Genomic DNA, 23,045 nt, shown 5'->3' with positions numbered 1-23,045 from the left:
GATATTTTGATGCCCAGTAACAAGAGAGCAAGATACACTTGGCATTCTTTTTCCTCAAATCCAACCCCTTCTGAAACTTCAGATGACTGAAGTAAGGGTCCGAAATAGCACACTGGAATATTTTTCCTTCAGCCTTTAGGGCAGCATGTTGTTCTGCGTGGTGCAGTGCAGCAGTACCTGTCATCGTGCCTCCCTGCACACACCCCAAGCTGTTTGGGGCAGTCCCTCTGCGGGGCCGCTCGCCGTTTGCCTGGCAGAAAATACCTCGGCTCAGTTCCTGTCTCCTGGTGGTCCCCTGCTCCATCACTGGAGACTCCGCTGCCAGTGACTTGGAGAATAATTTGCATGAAGGAGTATTTAAAATGTCCCATGATGCTTTTAATCATAGCCTCCTCATGATGGACCTTTACGTGGTAACTGGCTCCCAGACACGCCGAATATTGGAGAATTTCTCCTCAACACAGCTAAAATGAGCAGAGATGCCAAGATGTGCGCAGGGTAGTAAAACACATGGCGAGGTAACGTTGAGAGATAATGATGTTCCGTATTTAGTAAAGGCAAATATGATAACCAGAGCCTCAAATTCAGATATTTTCCTATTAAAAAAAAGGGGAGGGGGGGGAGAAGAAAGAGAGAAATGAAAGAGAACTTATGTGGAAAAACAGTCTGAGCTCTTGTTTTCTGGTGTGGGAGGAAGCATTACGTGCTTGAAGCACTCACACAGAAGTTGGTTGCATTTAACTCTCCTTTTTATGTTTTTCTTATGCAGTAACCCTTCTCTTATTAAAAACATACAGACCAGCCACACCTACTGCACACCTCTCAATGCTGCTTTACAGGTAAGATTAATGACTGTAGCAAATATGCAACAGAGGCGTGTGTCTTCCCCACTCATTTCAAAATATATTAGCCTTGCTCTAATTAGATATTAAATTTTAATTCCGTTAAACTTTTTTCTTAAGTGCATAAAGCATCATAGTCCCTGGAGGCAAACACATATCAGGCTGCTTCAGCATTAGCTAGATGCTTAGCATTTTGAATATTGTGGCAAAAAAATTAAAAGTTCACTTATTAATATTTATCAGCAGTATCATAATTTCCATCCTCTTATTTCAGAATTTCACTTGAGGCAAAAATACCACAAGTGTAATTACTCTAGCACAGCTATTAATGTGCTGAATGATAGGATACTGCGGCACGTGACCTTCTATTGTTCATGGGTTTAAAGAGAAAGCAGATCATTTTTCCCCCTTTTCTTTTAAGGGCTATTTTTGCATATCTCCCTATTGTTGGTAAAAAATAAACGTTGCAATTCCTATAGAAAAGGAAAAAAAATCGGGTTTATTGGTTTAAACTGCACTGTAATTGTGAGACAAAAATTGTGGGGTTTCACAATGGAGAAATGCACAAAGTGTCAGTGCACAGTCGGTAACTTGCAGCCTAAAAGTGTGTGTGTCTCCAGCCCTTCTTCACCTGCCCTGTATCGGGGCTAGCATTTTCTTCCTCTCTCTACAAATACCTGAGTCTATCTCGAAAACCCCAGGGAAAGTCAGTATTTGTTACGGGAACCAAAAATCCGAATGTATAACTGTGCCCTGTGTTTGCAGGGGGTGGACTGAGAGGTGCTTGTGTGGGGGTTCCAGCCTGTTCCATAGAGTCTGAACTAATCCAGGAGGCACCACCACATGGACTTGCACCCCAGTTGATTGTTGAGGGTTGCTTCTCAGGAAGTTCACTGATGGCTGTGGTTGGTTGCTTGGGGAACTGTGTTTTGGGGAAGGTTTAGCAGACTTCTCTTTTCAGAACCAACAAATGTATTGTTAGGAGGAAAGCGACATTGTACATTTCTTGTAATTACTGGAGTTTATTGCAGTAACTCCTGGAAAGCAAATGAAAGCATGTTTAAATGAAGCAACTGTAAATACCATTCATTAGTAACTTATTTTCCCTTGAGTCTTGTGAAGTGTGATTTTTAAAGACTGCTTTGTCTCTTGAATGGTATTAAGATTACAAGCACATCTTACATTCATGAGCCTGAAAGGCAAAAATGAAATGATCCTGCATTTCTTCACATTGTTAACTATGTGACTAATTTCAATTAATATGCTTATCATACGGAACTGTTCGTGTTTTATTTCTGAAACACGTGTCGTTGTCGTCATCTCCATCCGTTCTTGTCTTTTGTGATAACCTCCAAACTGTTTCCATTCCCCGCTGTCCCTGGAAGTGGCACGTACTCATACCCCACCCCCTTCCCCAGAGCAATGTGTGGACTGAGTTGGTGGAGAGAAGAGCTTGGGCCAAATTTGCTACCACTCCTGTAGCCCCTGTAATCAATGGGAGTGAGCAACATCCATTGCACTGAGACAGATTTATTGTAGTACACCCAATAAGTTCCTCATTCTTCTCCCCCCACATTGGATTTTGGAGGCAAAATCCCAGCAGGTGCTCAGGTGCTGCACACAGGTTTGAGCAAAGCCGTGCGGGCAGCCAGTACCATGTGGGCCATTCAGACCTTGCTTGGGCAATAACCTTCCTCCTAGGACACGAAGCAGCTTTACCTGCCAGTGCCTACGTTCAGAATAATTAGTAATTAACGAACAACATTGCTCTGCTTTTGCCGGCATCGCAAAGGCCGTCTCTTATCCACATCCCCACGAGTGAGCACAGCAGCCGCCTTTCCACAGGCCAGGGGATGGTGTGCTGTGCTGTGGGCTGCCACGATGCCAGGCTCTGTTTTTCTTTTCCTGTGGGGTGGCAGAGCTGCCCCTCTCTTTCACCTTGACCCCTCTAATGTCTCCTCCATCTGTTTTTCCTCGTGGCTAGGGAGAAGTAGCAGCTCTCTCCCCACTCTGTGTGTGGAAGGTACGGGGGCTTTTCCCAGTGAGCTTCCAAAACACCCTGCTTGCCTATGATTATCTTCATAGCAGATACTCCTTGTGTCCCACCTCTCCCCCAGTAAATTGCTTTACTGCAATTACAAGTGATCGCTATGGGTGAAGAACTTGAGTCATTATTTTGCCAAGTGCAGGAAATGTGAACCATTCTTTGCATCCCCTAATCACAATGAGTTTGCCGGTTGTTGAATCAAGAAGATAAAAATAATCCTCCCCGTTAGAATAGCTTTTGTAATCACATGTGACACATAGGGCTGCACATGGAGAGGTCAGCGCAAGGAAGAATGAAAGGGGCTGTGCTCCTAAAGATGCTGAAGTCAGTGCTGGTCATGCCCCCCTTCCCATCCTTTCTCCCCCCTGTCCCATTTCTGTCTGACTTGCCTGGGAACAACTCTGCCGGCTTGGATGGCAGCAAGCAGGGAAATTTGTCCCATGAATTAGGAGCAGTTGGGAGCGTTCAGTGGGGAGTACGTTTGCATGAATTCCCCTCCCACAGGCAGGGTTTGCGTCATGCAGATCCAGAGCCTGATGGATTTTTTGGCTGTGCCGCCGCCGCCGGCTGACCTTCCCCTGCCACGGGTCATGCGCTGCCGAGCCAGCGTCTGCGGCTCTGCGGCGCTGACACGGCTCACAGCACCGCGGCTGATGTCAGCCACATCCGGCCAGGGGGGCTGAAATGGTTAAATGTCCCTGGAATCCCGGGGTGCTGCGGCCTTGGGAAACTCTGCATCCCACCCTCCACCAACTGTTGGGCTCTGCAGGGGCTCGGGGCTTCAGCACAGACAGCCCTGTGCCGTCAACGTGAGCTGATGCTGATACACAGTAAACATCAGCAGGCAGAACGGTGGGGATCACAAGGGAAATACTTAACAGTTCATTCTCTTCCTACAAAGATTTCCATTTAGAAAGTTCAATCCAGTGTGCCTCTGCATGGTCTTTCTTTAGAATGAGGGAAAATAGAAATAGAATGGTCAGATCTGTAGTAGCTGAGGTAAGGACTGAGTTGCTGAGGCTTAAAAAAATGACACGTGGACAGGTTGAGCCCTCAGGTAGATGAGTGCAACTCAGACTGATCTGGTTAGTGCTACCCCAGCTCTTCACACTTGTGTGATGAGGAAAACCAAACTCTGCCCTGCTGCTTGGTGCCCGTTCGCTCTGGTAGGAAAGGAGCTGTCAGCTCAGCGACTTCTAATTTTTTTCCCCATTCCATTAAAAACAAAACCCAGACCTAAGCCCCAAAAAAACCCAAAGCCCCAAACATAATTTTGTGAGATGAAAATAGGAAAAGGACGTTTTTATTTTTTCCAGGAGGTGTTAATTCCAAATAGGGAATGGAAAGCTCCATCCTCTCTCAAGCCAATACAGCTATGAATGCTTAAACCCAGATGTAAATGATGTTAAATTTCCCTTGGTGGAATCAGGGTAATACCTATCAGAAAGTACAATATTTAAAGAAACGGTAATTGCAAATAATGTAAATGTGGAGAATGTTTTGGAATAAGTGAGTGTGTTGTGCAATGTATAAAGATGTTAGTCATGACTCTTCATGTATCTGTTTGTGTCCTTGGCAGGCTTCAATGGCTGAGAACAGTATACCTCTATACACTACTGCTTCCATGGGAAATCCCACTCTGGGCAATTTAGCCAACGCAATGAGGGAAGAGCTTAATGGTGCAATGGAGCATACGAACAGTAACGGGAGTGACAGTAGTCCAGGACGTTCCCCTATGCAAGCAATGTAAGTACAGCCCAGCTGCCTGCCTGGCCCAAGGCCTTGCCCTGCTGTGTGGCTCTGGAGGCCTCGGCTGTGGGTTCCTGAGGTTGGTGGATGGAGCAGCAAGGATGGGCATCTCCATCTGGTGACACACTTGGGTTGAGTAGAATGTGAAAGGACGGTTCACTGATGTCCACATAAAACCGAGCTCGATCCGGTGTGACGGGCACACATAGCTGTCAAATTGGTCGCTTGTTTGCAGTTCTTCAAACTTTGCAAAACTTCATGGGGAACTGAGTTTCTTGGGGAAAGAAAATGTGGTTCCTCTCTCCACTTCCTTCAGTCCAGGCGACAAGCAGGGTCGGTGGTGCAGAGCGGTGAAATGGGCTGGTTTGGTCAGTCTGAAAACCTCCACTCAACGCATGGTAATCTTGCTAAGCGTTAGCGATGGCACATGTGAAGGTCTGTGTGATTTATAGGTCCCTCTTAAATTATCAAAAGGAAAATTAATAGGAGCATTATAGCAACAGACAATGGTGTAATGGGTGTGTGTATAACATGGAGTAACGGGGGGGGGGTCACACTCCCTGCTCAACGTGAGCAGCACCCAGGCAGCGAGGGTAAGGCGGGAAGGGTGTGATGCCCCCGATGGGTGTGTTCGGTATTTATGGGGTGACGGAGTGAGTTTGCAAAGCTGTAAATTCCCCTCTCCCCTCAAATTACACGACGGGTAATTGGCGGCGGGTGAGGAAGCCAGAATTTATAAGTCTTAACAGTTCCTGGGCTGGCTACCTGTGCCGAGTGGCCACGAGAGCCCTGCTCCTGGAAACAGGCTGTAAAATCAGCTCACAGTACACCTGAAAAAGAGAAGTAATTTGGAGCCTTTCACTTCAAAGTGATTTGAATGAGGGATTTACAAAAGTAAGTCTCAATCAAAAAAAGTAGAAAAACATTAACCTAATACCACGGTAGTAATTAGTTGTGAAACTAATTAGCATTTGATGGCAAAAAAGTTTCCCACCTGCATAATGTGTTGTCAGAGGGGAGGGGGCACGAAGGAATCTGAGGCTGGGGATACTTTGATATTGCAGCGTTTTCAAGCAGTGCACAAAGTGCTTTGAAAGAAAGAGGAAAAAAAATCTTTAAAGATGGCAACATTCATTTTTAATTAATAATTAATTTAAACATTGTCTTTTACCATTTACTTCAAAACATTCAAATAATGTGTTTAGCTTTCCCAGTGATTGTTTGTGCAGTATTAATTATCTCTCCCAAAGTCGCGTTGCATGACACACTTTCCGTCTCTCACAAACGGATTCGTCTTGAGGCAGTTTTAGTCACAATTTGTTATCTTCTGCCCGTGACCACGTCGGGCTGGCGTGAAGGAGGAGTGGAGGGACGTGGCTTTTCTCCAGGAACAAGGCTTCTCCCAAGGGTTTCTCCTGGCCTAACAGACAGGGATGAACGTTTGTGATGTTGCGTTAATCCAAGTAATTATTTTTTTGCAAGTTGAAGGCTAGTGTAGTTCATGCACTTCTCATTTCACCTAAGGTTTCGTTGTCTTTGAAGAGACTGTGAGGAAGGAAAAATAACTTGAGTTGAAACAGGCTAGGACATCTTCCAGAACTGTGCATAGCCATGGCCTTTGTTGCACTTAATAATCATCTCTTAGCACGTTGATACCAAGGTGAGGGGCACAGAACAAACACTGGAGAGAGAGGAGGACGGGGGGGGGGAGGAGGAAAATGAGGGATGCCTCATTTTCATTATTCACCAGAAAATCCAATTTTCTGTTGTAATATGGAAATGATTGTTTCCTGAGTGTTTTCATTTTCTCAGAATTGATAATATATGTGTTCTCTGCTGAACATTTCTTTTTGCTTAAGTAAAATGTGGCTGGCTGATGTTCCAATACCGGTCCCTGAGCTTCCCCATTAAAATGGTGTTTCTAAGTAGTTTGGAGGGATCTAAAGCCAGAAACAGGATTCACACTTCGCGGGGTTTTACCCTGTTTACTAAATAAAACCGTGGACTCACCAGCAGATTTCCAGATGCTGTGCAGCCTCTTAGGTTCCGTAAGCCTGCTTTGTTAATGACATCTTCAGGGTGGGTGTTTTTTTTTTCCTCAGAACAGATTTCCTTGTCATAATGCAAATTATTTTTTAAACAATTTCGCTATATTAGAATAAATCAAGCTTTAAACTTTACTGTAAGGTTTAAAAGACCTTGTTAACATGACAGCTAAGAAGTCTAACACTTTAGCTGAAGTCTTATTACCGCTCATTCGTTTCCTTTTTATGACATATTGAACCACGGCTAGGGTCTGGGGTTTTTTTTTTCCTTCTCTCTTCCTCCTTTTGAAACACTAGAAAGTAGTCGCATAATTACAGCTTGGGGACATAACACTTTCATCCTGATATGCTCCAAAGGTAGCCACAAAGCAAACTACTCCATGCTGTGTGCACCACCAGAACTCAGTGGCTTTAAACAACAGTCAGCTTTATTAAAAACTCCTCTGTTCCCAGAGTGGACAAACAAAAGAATTACTCAGATGTGAAAAGAAGGGGAATCTGTGTTCAGCAAGGTTATTTATTGTTAACCCCTTCTGGAGTCTTAAGCATCTACTTAAAAGGAATGTGCTGAAATTCTGCTACTATAAAAACAGAAATGGGAAGCCCTCTTCCCCCCCTGCTCCCTGGTTTTTTTTCCTTTTACTTTTTGCCTAGCCCAACATTTACCTTTTCTGTAATCCAAGAGACTAATTCTTCAGTCTCTAAAGGAAGTTGTCCCTCCCCAGTTCAAGGGTTTGGTTAGGTGGTAAATAGAGATTTAGACTTGAGAGATAAGAAAGTCCCCCTTTGCCTTTGAGCTTATTTAATCTTATGTATTTCAGTTGCTCAGAAGTGTGTGTGCACAGTCACGGATTCAGTAAGGTTTCCTCCTCACGCACCACTGTGTGGTTAGGACTGACAAAGTACACAAGGAGTTGAATTTTTGTTGTTTTCCACACAACTCTCTCCCGAGGGGTTTGTTTTACCCAGATAACCCTCCTAATTTGAGGGATGGGGGTTTTGCCAAGCTGGCTGTCTGATGTTTTCCGACACGTGAGCTACTGTGGAGGCTGTGCCTCCCCGTGGCTTTGTGGCCCTCTCCGCCTTTGTCTCGCTCGGGGTTGAGCAGCCCTTTTCATAGCTTAGTGCTTGCTTTGCTTTTTACTCCTGAAGTTTTGGGGTTTTGACTTCTGGGAACCACACCAAACCTCAAAGAGAAACTTGGTTAAAACCACCGGGTTTCACCTGCTTTCATAACTAAACCAGAAGGGGGACAGAGTTTGCTTTGGAAAGGTTCAGGGACTTTTGAAGGAGCTTTCACAGCTTTTCAAGTGGTTGGGAGCCCAGCAGGTACCTGTCTGATCTGCTGGTACCCATCCTCTGGCCAAGTGCAAGGCGGTGCAGTGGGCTGCAGTGGGACACTGTGCTGTGGCCCCTGAGCGGCCTTTGGGGAAACTCCTGTGTGCTGGAGCCACCTCTGCTGCACACCACACCTTCTCCTCTCTCACTTGAAAATGTTCCCATGTGTGTTTTCAAAAATAACAGTAAAAACCCCAAAAAACAAGACTGTCATTGGCATCAAAACCAGAAAGCCAGCAAGCAAGACTGTTAAATTAAAACCAGCAGTAAGGAAGATCACTGCCACAAAGTCCGAGTAGCACATGCTTTATCAGTCTCCATGTGTAGCCACACTTTCCCTCTTTTTTTGTCTGCTTTTCATTTCATATTTTCTCCCAACTGAGGGGCCCCACATACTCAAAATACAAGTTTTTCTAGTTGCAAGCAACCAGCATGACTTTGTGTTGGCTCAGGCCAGGAGCCGCTGGGATGGTTGGCATGTGCACACCTCTGAGGTGACGATCCACTCACAAGGCTTTATATCTGCTTATGCTAATTCTTAACCTTTTAATATTTGAATTATCTCCTCCCAGTCTTTTTTTGTTTTAACACCTTCATTTTTCAATAATTGGGTCAAAATTGCATGAGCAATGTTTGTGCCTCTAATTTTTGCAAAAAGTCTGGGGCATGCAAAGGAAGCTCTTTTTACTCCCAGGGATGTGCTGGTAGGACAAGTGTTAGTGAATTTGAAGGGAAAAGGCATGTACACATGGATGCTGCATCACTTCTCCGCACCATTCCTTTGCTGGATGAGTTGGAGGGTGCAGTTAAGTATTGATCTCACACTTTACAAGTCAAGAAGTTGAAATATGCAGGCACTTGAAAGGCATTCACAACTCACATTAGAAATGTCTGTAGTCAGCAATTTAGATGCTTCCTGAACTGATCCAGGCTCAAGACAACATAAATAAATAGGATGCAGAACAGGTTTTTGCCCACTATGCAAAAGGGTACAGCTGGTTCACCGGGGTCACTGGAAGAAGGCAGGTTTACCTTTGACTCGTACACAGACACCGAGTACTTTTCACCTGTTCAGCGATTTAGTCCATCAGTGCAACAGAGTACAAGCAATATTGTCATTCCTATCCACACAAAACATTAAGTGAAATGGCAGCAGTTCTTAAAGTGCTCATTTTAAAGCAAAGAGAGGAAAAGTTCTTACAGAAAGGTTTGCGCTTCAGATGATGTTCTCACTGTAGGCTGCCTGAAAGGGTTAAGTCGGCACGGAGAGAAAACAAGACTCTTGGAGGTGGATATCAACTCAATGAGAGGCAGAGTGGGACTTGAACTCATTAACACTTTATTTTAAGGGATTGCCTACAACATCAATTATTTAGGAAGCAAACAGGGTCTCCATTGCTGTGTCGCATTATTAATACTCGGTAATGTCAATAAAATCCCACTTTCCTCTAAAGTCCCACCAACAAGACACTATTGACTCACATGGCTGTTTTACATTTCAAAAGCTGACGAACATTCAAACGAAGGGGGAAAAAAAAAAGCAAGGGGAGAAAAAGGTAATTTGTATTTGTACAGGATTTGGTGTAAATATGATTTACGGACAACATTTTTCAATTGTTATCACACCCGTTTGGAACGGCCGAGCCCCGTTCCCCTGCGGGTTATTCATGTGCCGTGCTGTAATGAGAAATTTGGCAGATCTCATCTCTTCAGTGCGTTCCTGTGCCCACCGTGAGCTGGGGGATCATGTTCTGCCTTGTTTACAGCTGACAGTGTTATTATTCTCGTTAGGACTGTGCTTTCTTATCATATTGTTGTGTTGAGCGAGCCTTTTCCTCTCTGTTTGTGTTTCCTGGCAGGGCTTTTCTTCCCTTATTGACAGTTTGTAAAAATATGCATTAATTTGGAGTTTAAAGCATGTATCATGGTGTCTCTTTGCTGTGTTTGCTTGAAGTTGATTAATGATAGAACCTCACTTGGGGTCGTCCTCTGGAGAGTTGTCTCACAGGTTCTGCATGTTAACGAGAGCCACCGCACGCACAGCGAGCGGTGATTAGCCCAGCCTCCGCCGGCTCGGCGGGCTGGCAGGCTGCTGCTCTCCTCTTCGGATGCTTATGCCGCTTATTTATCCAAAGATTGGATTAATCAACTTAATATGTCAGCTGAGAGCGTTTTCTCTCGATCCTGACACGGAAACCCTACGGGGGTGCTCCTCCCAGAGTGTTTTCCCAGGGAAGCGGAGCGCTGCCCGCACACTGTTGCCTTCGCTCAACTGTGCTGCCCCCTGCACCAAGTTGAGGGTCTTCTCCTGGAGGACCTGAAGCTCTTTAGACCTGGCACGCCAAGTCTGAACTCCCAAAGCGCCTCGCCTGTCTCCCCAAAACAGATTTTCGACGAGCAGCTTGCTGACTGGGCTTGTTTTTGGTTTTGCAGGCACCCCGTGCATGTCAAAGAAGAACCGTTGGATCCAGATGAAAATGAAGGCCCGCTATCCTTAGTGACAACAGCCAACCACAGTCCAGATTTCGATCACGACAGAGATTATGAAGATGAACCTGTAAATGAGGACATAGAATGAGTATGTCTGACGCCGTTACCCTGAGAATGAAGATTGGAAGAACACGTCAAACTTAGCTGTGAAATCTCTCCATTATTGTACAGTCTGGAGGATTCTCAGTCCACTTTGACAACTATGAAATATGTTAACTCTTAGTGCCATCAAGTATCCCATTTGGGAGTATTTTTGATTTTTCTACTTTTTGTTGAAAAAAGGAATTTGTACTCTGTGCATTGGATGGACTTGTTTGGTACTTGGGATTTTCCTCTCTTACAGTCAACATCAGTGTTGTAAATTTGCTAAACTGATTCACTTGCATTTAGCAGCCAGCTGTGGACTGCAGGTCCTGCCGATTTTGGACACTTGAGGACATCAAACTGAGCATGTACACCTGAACTGCGTATCAAGTCTTTGCCCAGATTTTAAGGATTCCAATGGACAACATATTTGCACAGTACTGCATGTTGATTATCACTGCCTTTACTCCATTTTCTGTTTTGGGTTTGTTGTTTTTTTTTTTGGTTGGTTGGTTTCTCTTCGGTTTTGTTTTGCTTCCATTCGGGATGGGGAAGGCCTGTGTGTGCACGTGTGTGGGTACGTGTGTGTGCGTGTGAGCGTGGATAGCGGGGAGGGGTTCCAAGAAAAAAATATCCCAAACTTTTTAATGTATTGCTTTTATTCCCCCTGCCCCACTTCTCCTCTACCATTTTAAGTTCTGACCTCAGGCCTCATCTGGGCCCAGGGCCTCTCGGAGGCTTCAACATTTTCTGTACTTCGTGATGAATGTTAATAGGTGTTTTTATTATACGAAGCTGAATGTCATTGAATCGTTTGTAGTTTTTTCTGTCATTCATTCCAGTTTCCTTCAGATGCCACCGTGTTTTCTTTGGCAATGGAAAACATTCCATTTTGGTGTCTCCTTCTTTTACTTGTTGTTTTTTGACAAGGTCCCAAATGCTGCACTATACATGTGGAAGGGTTGTCCAACGGAGAGAGAGAGGAACGAAGTACTGCAAGAACGAGAATGAATGACAGACGAACATAGAAACACTGTAGGAAGCGACACAGATTCATTCCACAAAGCAGTATTTTTAATAATCTTTTTGTGTGTGGTTTGGGTTCTTTGGATTTTGTATTCTTTGGGTTTTTTTTTTTTGGCAGCAACAGTGAATATTAGCAAACGCCACAAAACTGAACAGCGCAAGGAAATGTATGCAGCACCAACAGAGTTCACTTTTATTAGAGGATGACTAGTACAGTGGCAGGTTCTCAGTTGTTTAACACGAGTTATGGGTCAAGAAATCTTTCTGGAATCTCAAGATGGGCACCTATACGTTTGTTAGTACAATTGTTTCATTTTTGTTCAGTTGGGTTTTTTTTTTTTCCTCTTTTCTTTTTGCATTTGCAAATAGTGGTTGGAAAGATGACTTCATCCAATTGTTGTTGTACGTGGTGATGTTTCACGGTTAAAGCACCGGTTCAGGATTGCTCGGTGGCGTTAATCTGTTTGAATGCAAATTAGATTTCAGATGGAACTTGTCACGGGAGTTAATACGGACGGAGCCCCACTAATGCTAAAGTGTTAATTTTCAGCTGTGCAAATCCAGTACTGCAGTTGAGATTGTTATGCAATATTTACACCAGCCAGTATGGAAACCTCGCTGGAGGAGACAGGAGATCCAGGGCTTGTTAGGCAGAACTGGCAAAGCTCTTTGAAACGAACGCGACAACACGAAACCTGTTGCGATAGGTCAGTAAAACCTCGGTCACCAAACACCTAAAACGTTTTCATTCTGCAACCACTTCTCCGTCACTCACTTATTTATGTAGGACTGTAGCTTTTTTATTATTTCAAAAAGCCTTTCAGAACTTAATTTATATTCTTCTTTGTACCTTTTTTTTTCCTAAAATTACCAAAGATATTACACAAAGGTAAATTATGTTCTCTGTTATATGCTTTATCTTATGAAGCCAAATATCCTCTTATTGTTGATCAAAGGAGGTTGAAGAATTTAGAGGGAAATGACAAGATGTGGGCTATTGCTAACCTGAGAGAGAAACTGCTCCTTTATTCTAGAAAAATTTAGAAGGCCAAGTAGATGTCTGAACCAAAGTTGTTGCTTTTTATTTGCAATTCTTTACAGTGACCAAAAGGAAAGTCTGTAAAGAGGAGTCGAGGAGAGCTTTTCAGGCTGAAATTGGGAATCAGTGTTACTGGTGGAGCTGGGAGAAGGGAGCTGGAGGAAGCAAAGACACAGTTACTTTGCAGAGAATTAGAGTATATCAGATAAAGGAGGCAGTTTAATAGAATCCAGAAGAGAACAGAAAAGCTCCCATAATTTGACTGGACCACATAATAGTATTTCTAGAATTCAGTGAAGATAAAAAAAAGAGAAGATTTTCTGGTCTTTGGTTCTACAGATTGTGTGCCACTTCTGTTTCGGGACTGTGCTAGGATGACTGCTTTAGTTTGGGTTGATCTTGGCACATCTGCTCAATTTTGTTTAGTTTTTTTGGTCAGCATTTTTCATGAGGAAATAACACTCCTGTCCACTCATAAGCTTTGGTAGAAGAAATGTTATTGGCAGTTACTTTTATAAAACTCAACTCTGCTTTCTGTTTCGAAAGACAAAAAAAAGGAAAAAAGAATAGAAAGGGCAGTCTGTGGTCATTTGAAACATGGGGCTTTTTTGGGGGTTTAAATCAATATCCAGGCAGCTTCGTGACGTGCCCGGCGGTAGCCAGATGGGATCATGAGAATTGAGCCCCGTGCTTTCAAAACTGAGTGGTTTGCTGGTTAGTTTGGGATTCAGAAGGGGATAAAAATCCGGTAGATTAGTTCATTCTCAGCATGTGTAGCTAGACATGAGTAAAGATAACAGCATGAGAAACTGTTAGTACGCATACCTCAGTCCAAACTGTTAGGGAATGAGTAAATAAAGAAGAAAAAAAAATACATTTCACTCAGTTGCACTTAGTTGTATGTCTTGCATGCTTAGTCTAAAGACTGTAGCAAAAAATGAAGTTAAAAAAAAAAAAGTGGAAAAAAGAAAAAAGAGAAAAAAAAAAGGAAGAAAAAAAAGATGAGATTTGAACATATCTGGCAGGTGTCGCAGCCTTGCGGAAGAACCGACGGAAAACTCTCAGGCTTCACATCGAGCAAACTTCACTATGGTTTTTACAGTTCTGATTCTGTATCCCTTTGGATATACAGTTGCTTCTTTAGGGAGGGGTTTATTATGTTGTACATATATATCCCACTGTGTCTGTGTGAGCCTTTGTCTTTCGGGGGTGGGGGGAGGAGGAGGGGTGGGGAGGGAGGAAAAGGTGGAAAGGTCCTTTTTATTTTTGGTTGGTTGGTTGGTTTTTTTGGTTGGTTCTCTTTTTTTTAGATATCGTTCCTCGAAAGGAATAAATGCAGACCTGTTTGTCAAAACACCTTTTGCTTTTTGTGCAACTGCTTTATATTAACTATACTAAAAAAAAAATAGCTTTGAAAAAAAAAACCTACTGTATGTAATGGAATTGCAGAATACGCTGCACGTGTATTTTATTTAGTTATCCTTGCTTTGAGAATATTGGATGACATTTTGCTGACATGTGGGAGAAAATCCCTGACTCTTGTTTTGTTTTCCAGCTTTTAAAATTGTAACATAGTTGACAGATTTGGGGTTGTGTTTTTTTTCCTCCTGTTATCATCGATCGAAGCATTTTTGTACAGTTTTTTGTGTTTAAGCTGGTTTGTTTTGGGGTTGTGTTTCTTTTTGATACTTTCCCACCCCTTCTGTTAATCTTACCACTGCCTTTTCTGGCTGTCTTAAAACAAAGTTCATATATTTGAAAGGAAAAAACAAAAAAAAAGCAACAAAAAAACAACAAAAAAGCCAAAAAAAAAAAGACTTTAAAAAAACCACAATGTTTTTTCTCCTGCTGCAGTAAATATTTTGCATGATGAATTCCAGGGTCACACTTTCAAAGTTTATCAGTGAAGTAGTGATTAATAATGGGGAGTGTCAAACTTATTGAACTTTTGTATAAAAACAAACAAAAAAACTTTACAAGGTGCCAAGATGTAAAGACAATTTGTTACATGTTTTTTTTCTCAAAGAAAAGCGTACATTATGAAAGTAGTACCATGTATCAGGTAAAACCGCTGTCAGGAATGAGAGTCAAAAGCCTTCCTTGTCCACGAAACAAAACTTTGTAAATGTGTAAAACCTGTTGGGTTTCTGCATTCAGCTAGAATTGAAAAGTCAAGGCTTATGTAGAATAAAAGGACCACGGCAAAATAATTATTTACCTTATTTTTTTGTTGTTTTCTGGATTCTCACTCGCAAGAGCCCCATGGCAGGTCCTGCACCTCCCCTCTCCTGGAGCCCCTGCTTTGGGAAGAGGCCGTGGCCAGGGGTTCTGGTTTGACAGATGTTGCAGATCAGTAGATATTTTATATATATACATCCATAAATATATATATATATATATATAAAGGTTTTTTTAAATCCTTTGGAGCTGTTGTCGTTTTCAGATCGCCGAGAACCTCACGCTCGTTACAGCATGGGAAAGAGATTTAAAAAAACGTTGAGACTCTTTTGAAATCCTTTGGTACCTTTGGTTAATGAACTCGGAGCGAGTTTGTAGATGTTTCAGAAGTCATTTAGTATTCCAGTCTTGCGAGGTGAATTTGCAGTTAACGGCTGCATTTTAATGGGCCCAGAACAGGTGACAAAGTATCTTCTACCCATAAGCCTTGATGAAAATGGTACAGTCCAGACTGTTAGCATGGTGCTTCGTGTGTATGTGCTGCCAGTAACAAGATTCTCTTTTTTGTTGTTGTTGGGTTTTTTTTCCTTTTTTTTTTTTGATAAGGCATAAAAGAAACTCATTCCTTACATCAACTGTAATTCCATCATTCCATGTCTGTTGATGCAGACAATAAAAAATGTTGTGTAGTCAGTACTAATTACTGACATTATAGCATTCTCAAATGCAATAAAAATGCTGGTTGTTCACACTGGTAATGCGAGTTGCCATGTCCTAAGTCTTTGTTTCTTCCCCCCACCCCCGTGAATCCTGTGTCCCAGCACGTTGGTGGTCGGTCTAGTCTCTCTCCTCGGGTCTCCTCCAGCCCCAGTCCCATCGCGGGGTGTTTTGGCTGTGGATGGTCTGTACAGGGCGGTCGTTTGGGGCAGGAGCACTGGAAGTGACTGGAACATCTTTCATGCAGTGAAAAGGCTGCGGGAACTGTGACTGTTTAGTCTGGAGAAGAGGAGACTGAGGGGAGATCTTACTTAAAAGTATCTAAAGGGTGGGTGTCAGGAGGTCGAGGCATCCCTTTTTTCTATTGTAGCTAGCAACAGGACAAGGGGTGATGGGATGAAGCTGGAACACGAAAAGTTCCACTTAAATATAAGAAAAAGCTATTTCACTGTGAGGGTGAGGGAGCCCTGGCACAGGCTGCCCAGAGGGCTTGTGGAGGCTCCTGATGCGACCTGATCTAGGTGACCCTGCTTCTGCAGGGGGGTTAGAGTAGATGATCTCTAAAAGTCCCTTCCAACCTCTGCCATTCTATGATTCTAAGCTCAGTCAAAAAATTCATCTCCTCTCCCGAGAGAAGCCCCATCAGTGTTTGACCACAAGGGTCATAGGGAGCTGAAGGTCTTTGCTTTCTTGTGGGACTCTCCTTCAAAGGGGAAAGCGGGAGAGAAAAGGGGTTTGTGGCCTCATCTTGCAGGTCCTTCGGAGCGTGTTGCTGGGAAGGGTTGGACATGCACTGGTGGTGTGCAGGAAGAGGTTGGCAGGGCCAATCCTGCTCCACAAAACCCCAAGGAACCGAGTCCCGAGTGTGGCCCTGTCACCTGAGACAAACTTTAAACGCAAAACCCACCTCCTTTTCTTCCGAGTAAGCACACATTTATTTTCTTCATCAAGTTTTATAAAGAAAAATAAAATGTTTAATAACTAGCATTAGCAGCAAACTGAAATTTCAGAGGAGAGATTTTTCATGAATAATTCATTAAAATTTCACATCTGCAAGATTAGTCATCCAAATAAAATGCTAATGTCAAAAACATGCACCGTCTATAATATTCTCATCAAGAAATCTTTTTGCATATAATGATAAATGCTTAAATTAGTACAAATGATTTTATAAAAATATTCTATCATAAAATTATACCAGATAACTGCTTTTTGGGGGGAGGGGGGCAGAGAAATCTTTGCACACTCATTGCAGCGTGTCTCTAAATGGTATCGACTGGTAGATTTTAGTAATCGAAATATTGAGAACAACATTTGTTTTGGGCTCTGTGTTGTGCTTTTAGTACCGGTGAGATTTTAGCAAACAGGGGAGGTCCCAATTTTAGGGTTTAAAATGTTGATAAGCACCTGACAGAGGGTGTTACGGCAGAACTTGGTGTGTGTTTTTGTCAGGAGCGCTCCGTGGCTCTGAGTGGAGGATGGGAGAGTCAGCTCCAGGTCAGGGGACACGTCCCATGTGAGTCCCAGCAGGGCTTTGGGCTTCTCTGTCTCAGGACAGCGTGTCCAGGGCTGAGCTGTGAAGCCATCACAGATGCTGTATTTCTGCTCCCCAGACGTCCCAGTGCTGACATGATGGCTCAGAGGCCCGAGCACCGGGTCTGTCACCCACTGACTTTCCATGGCCTTCTGCTGGAAGAAGAGCTGCTGAGGTGAGTGCCAAAGGCATTGCCACTGAGCTGATAGGTGGGCTCAGGCCCTTCCCCTCTTGCCCAGGTGAGTGCTGCCCCTGCAGTGGGTGAGAGCTTGGCTCTTCGCAGCGTCTTCTGTCATCAGCTTTGTCTTACTCATCACATTTCTCCTCCCTGGCTGCCCTATCGTGGGACATCCCCGAACGCCTTCCTGCCTCACGGCGCTACCACCAGCAGCAGCCAGCTGGGAAATACCTTTTCCAGTCAGAAACGCTGTTTTCCACCACAGCTGAAAAGTGCTTTTATGGGCCGTGGTGAGTAGTTTCCAAAGAAAGCGGGAGCCAATGCCGAGTGTTCCTGTGCTGGATTTCTCCTCTACTGGAGGGAAAAGCAGCAGCAGATGAGGGGGTCCCGAGAGGAGCTGGAGGCCCGAGCAGCCGCCGTGTTCTCTGCAGATGGGCCGAACAGCAGCGTTTAGCGTGGGTTGTGGTCACAGAGCAGGACAGATTTCATGTGGTTGGAGTAATTTAAGGGACTTGCAATTCCTGGTGCCTCTCACTCCCAAGCAGACACACATACACACCCTTCCTCACAACAAAGTGTAATTAGCCCTTCTTGACCTATATTAATCAGGCTCAGTCTTCAATGATGATGTTAAACGTTCGTGTAATGGTGTGTTAATCAGGGCTATCTTTCATCTTCCTTGCAGTGCTGGTGAATTCCGTCACTTCGCAGCATTTTCCATCGGTGGCATCAAACCACCTCGCTGTGACTGGTGTGGGAGGTGGGACAGGGCCCTCAGGAGCCTCAGGTTTGCAGCCTCCCTGGCACCTGTTTGGTCCCAAACACCCACAGCTGAGGTGGAGTTTGCTCTTATTTTCGCCCCTTTTTAAGCAGACTGTCATTCAAAGGCTTGAGCTAGAGATGGTAAACAACATCACCTTGGGGGCTTCAACAGAAAATAGTCCCTCCTCCTCCTTTATTCCATAGGAAATTTCTCTGTCTACTTGGAGGAAGAGGAAGAAAACACCCCACTTTATGAGGGTTTGAATGTTTTTATTTAGAGGAGTTCAGTGGCCATTTTTTACGCCTCTCATAAGCCGGAAAAACAGGTTTTTTCTTCAAGGTATAATGTTAATCTGAAGGTAACTGTCCTTTCAGGGCTTACTTCCAGCCAAAGTAATAACCATTATTTACCAGAGTTTGACGTTTTTATCACTCATCATATTAGCAAATTTCCATTGAAAATGCTAAAATGGTTCGTCATAAGGCACATAACCGCTTTGGCTGTAAAAATGACCAACACAAGTGCCTGTACTCAAACATTAAATTATACTGTAATTAATAAAGACAGTTAAACTGTCTACTAGCAACAGCAATTTAGGTAACCACATTTGATCGGCTATAAATTGTAACTACATTAAAATTCCAGAAATATTAGCAATATGGATTACTTGATGGAAATAGGTGCTGATCACCAACACTCCTCTCTTTTACAACGGAAGCACAGGTCATGTTGGCCACAAAACTGTGGGCGAAGATCAAGGCTGAGTACTTTTAATCTTGTGAAACAAGCAATTACAAATAGTTGCATCGATTTGTTAAAAAGCTTTAGGTGACATAAATTGTTTCCTGTTTAGCTTATTGCTCCGATACATAAATGTCACTGGGTATAATATTAATTAGGGTCAGGGAACAACAAGGGTCGGGTGATATAGTGTACGATCAAGGATGTGTCAATCCTTTGTGAAGGCGAGGGAAGCGCCGGCCCCTTCTGCGCCGCGGCTCTCGACGCCTGGTTTTATGTGATGACAAAAGGGAGTAAAGGAAACCGTATTTTAATATGTGAAGTAATTACTTTAGTACCAGTATAATTTTACGGTTTAGGGTAAATTACAATGTTTTCATTCTCCTGCTCTTGCCACATAACATAATAATCCACATATAGCATCAATAAAATAGAACAGCGTTTCTAAAGGCTTTCTGCTGCACAAGACCAACACTATTCCTCCTCGCAGATGGAAACTAAACACACGTTTCAGTCTGGTGTGTGTTTCTACACTTAATATTTTTTTTCTTTAAACCAGAAAATGGGCCGTGCAGGTTATTTACTTAACGTAAATCAAATGTATCATATACACTGTTTCTTTGGATTGGCATCCGACTTAGAAAAATACAGCAAGATTCTGAAAAATCTGGAGAAAATTTATTAAATATGATTTTTACTGTAATAGAATATTAATGTAACCCAATGCTCATTTCCCATTAAGTTGATCCCTTTTTAATACACACATGCTTTTTATTATTTTGCACTCATGCGAAAATTCCACATTCAGAGAGTTTCCATCTCCTTTGGAATGTCTCTGGCAAAGGCACAGTAAGAAATCTTGAGCTGAAACCCCACCGAAGAAAATAAGACAGCAAATACCGAACGATAAGATGTGGCGAAGCGCTGATGAGCTGAAGCAAAAGCCAATGATATAATAAAGGGTAAAAAGGCATTCAGCGCTGCGAGGGGAACGGTAGAAACAATTACACTTTAAACCCCTCCTTCTCGCTGCCACTGTACCACAGCACAGATGAAAATGTTTGATTTGCAACATAAAAGATTCATTAATTACCACTTGAATATTTAAAGCTATTTTGCAGACTAACAGAGGTAGATAAAGCACTGAATTAAAACCTCTAATAAAAGTGTAAAAATATTTCTGTGAGTTTACCGGTGTGGCTCTTCCTCCTGGTTTAGGGAGCCAGGCTGGGCTTGGGAGGGAGGGAGGCAGGCAAGGAAGGAAGGAAGGAAGGAAGGAGGGTTTCTCTCGAGTGGGTGTTTGAAGGAAGATGGTATGATTGCACAGCGCTGTTTGCTTCTGGTTTTTCAGATGTTTACCAAATAGTGACTTGGAGCCTCTCCCTTCGCGTGTGGTTGCCCTTCATGGGAGAAGTGGCTCCTACAAAACAATACGCTGCGTGGTGAGTGTGTTTGAGCCATACGTTCGTTTTCATACATTTCCATATACAGTAAAAACGCGTCGAGCCGTGGCTCTGGTGTAACGCTCTCGCTGATGTGAGGCAGTGGGGGGAGGGAAAAAAAGCTGTTAATCCTGTTAGAGTTTTCCTTGTTAGACTCAAAAAACATGTCATTGGAACAGTATCCTCTTTGGCAAGGGTGGAGAACTGGTGCAAATGGTGGGATGGGTATCGTGGAGTGCGTCTTTGTACTCCCCAAGTTCACTCCATGCAGGCTGAGCTGTAGCTCCAGACTTACTGCATCTTTGGTGTGAATGGTGCAGATGCCAGTGAACAAGATGTGTGCACATGCAGGGAGCACAGTGTAACTCGGAAAAAAAGAAAAACAGTGAAGTCTAAACATGTATTTGCACATCATGTGCCCCTGGGCCTCAAAGTGGGGTGAGCCCCACTCAGTGGGCAGTGGAAACCTTGGTGGCTGAGGAGCTGTTTGACACTTGACTACTGCATGTGTTAATTTTTACCTGTTTGCAGTCAGTTGGCAGATAGATTTTTTTTTTGTGTAAAAAGAAAAAAACCCACACATTCTATTTTTAAACAAGTGACTATTTGAAATCCACAACAGTGCAGCGAGGGCTTGATTGCGGGATGAGGGTTGAAAGCTACAGCAACAGCTCTTTTAACAGTATGTTAACGCTGATGAGTGGAGCCAAAGTGTATGGATTTAATAAGAGGAAAATAGTTCCAGTTCTTTCTCATTGTCATTAATTTATGCAGATGGCCAATGAAAATTCACAGCAATGTCCGGTTATGTTCAGGTACACCCCGTACACAACTGTTCCTGTTGGAATTACTGCATGTCCGCTCCAATTAAAAGGATTGTGAAATTATTCCACTGGATTGGAATGTGAGGTGCCTGATTTCAAATCTCACTGGTAGGTCCAGAGTGCCCAAGGAGGCTGTTGCCAATAAAGGGAGCCCAGTCGCGGGCATCGGCGTCTGCCATCACCTGGACTCTCCCTTCACCAGCAGAGCATAATATCCAGGGCAGTCACTCGCCAGTCCTGCCAGAAAGGAAAGGGCGTGCTCAAACTATTCCAGGCCTTGCCCTAGTATGTTGCTTTTGGAAAGTCTTTCTTATTTATTTAATTTTATTTCATTTGGTTCAAGCCTCATGTTAATGTTCATTTGTGTTGGGCAGAGTAAGAGCCTGTTGGTTGGTCTAGAGAACAGGTCATATGAGGAGTGGCTGAGGGAGCTGGGGATGTTTAGCCTAGAGGAGACTGAGAGGAGATACGATCACTACAGCTACCTGAAGGGGAACTGTAGTGAGGTGGGGATTGATCTCTCCAGTAATGAATGATAGAACTCAAGGAAATGGGTTTAGGTTGTGCCAGGGGAGGTTTAAATTGGACATTAGGAAGAACTTTTTCACTGAGAGGGTTATTAAGCACCAGAACAGGCTGCCCAGGGATGTGCTGGAGTCCTCATCCCTGGAGATATTCAAAAGACACATAGATGAAGTACTGAGGGATATGGTTTAGTCTAACGTTGGGCCTGGCAGTGTGAGGTGAGTGGTTGGACTCGATGATCTTGGAGGTCTTTTCCAACCATAAGGATTCTGGGGTTCTATGATATCATATGAGTGGAGGGGCATTTGGTGATGTTTGAGATATTTTAGGCTTTAGGGAAATTCTTGTTGGTGTATTTGCTGTGTTAGAAGAAGTGGATGTCTTGTAGCAGTTGGTTTGTAAATATACAGGTATATATAGCCACACATACTTTTAGATATGCTTTGATATGGATAGAGAAATGAAGTTATGCTAAGCAGAGCCTGTTAAAACCTGAAAAGGGAGGAGCTGTGGAACCACCCACATCCCTCACACCACCAGGTGTGAGGACAGCCGTCCCCATTGTTATTAAAGGAGGCAGGAGCTGACCCTGACCTGTCAGTGGCTCGTGCCCATCTCTGCCTTGAGTATTGACAAAAGTCCTGCTATGTTCCAACAGCAAACACATACACAAACATCGATCACACTTTTGGCCTTGCCACCTTTGTAGGCATGCAGGAGGGGAAAATTATATTCACTGGCTATGAAATGTATTGAAAACAAAAATGAGAAAAATAAGAAGTAGAACTTTCTATGACTTTGGCAAGGGCTGGAGTTTATTTTTCAGTCCCTTGTTCAGATTGGGTTTTTCCCACTTCCTAGACGTACTGGACAGACTTGTACTGTGGATAATTACATGGGCAGAGCTCTGGAGAGCCTTCCAAACACATGATGTTTATGCTTCTTGCTCACCTTGGCTATTTTTAAGTATTGCTACTGTACGCTGCATTTTCAGAGCTTCCCCCTGACACCTCGTGCAGTTTGAAGTGTTCTCACCTGTTTACAACACCACTGAGTGCTAGCACATCCAAAACAAAAACACCTGATAAAAATCAAATATGATGTTGCTAACTGCAAAGTTCATTTCCCCTCAGAAGTCCTCCTTTAATTATAAAACCCGCATAACCCATTTCCTTTGGTGTGCAGAAAGGTGTGTAATTAAACTATCAGCATAATACCTTTCTACATGTAAAACCTGCACTTATGAACTTTAACTGCTGAATAAAAACTCCTATTACATGACCATTAAGTATTATGAATAAAGCAAGTCATTGTGGTACTTGATTAATTTTTATGCACTAACCATTGTGTTCAGCACAAATTTGGTTTCCATCGGTGTCCTCTGTCCCGGGGCTCTGCCACCTTCCCCCAGGCCTAAGGCTCTGCTGCATCTCTCCACACTTTTCCCCTGGACAAGGCTCTGTGCCCTTTCTGTGGTCACTGT

General features: G+C 43.4%; 1 protein-coding gene across 10 annotated transcripts in view; it reads left to right on the top strand.

Annotated features, from left to right (window-relative positions):
* FOXP1 (forkhead box P1) overlaps positions 1-15,596 on the top strand; it is a 410,233-nt gene extending 394,637 nt beyond the window's left edge. For all 10 annotated transcript variants that reach the window (XM_062008078.1, XM_062008074.1, XM_062008073.1 and 7 more), the window contains 3 exons: positions 770-839; positions 4,469-4,635; positions 10,455-15,596. In XM_062008078.1, the coding sequence (XP_061864062.1) occupies positions 770-839; positions 4,469-4,635; positions 10,455-10,599 (382 nt within the window). In that variant the 3' untranslated portion in view covers positions 10,600-15,596. The remainder of the gene's footprint in view (positions 1-769; positions 840-4,468; positions 4,636-10,454) is intronic.
* Positions 15,597-23,045: the final 7,449 nt, after the last annotated feature.

Source organism: Colius striatus, chromosome 15 (assembly GCF_028858725.1).
Source record: "Colius striatus isolate bColStr4 chromosome 15, bColStr4.1.hap1, whole genome shotgun sequence".
Classification (NCBI taxonomy): Eukaryota; Metazoa; Chordata; class Aves; order Coliiformes; family Coliidae; genus Colius; species Colius striatus.
Note: the sequence above shows the minus strand (reverse complement) of the source record. Positions and strands in the feature narration are given on the sequence as shown.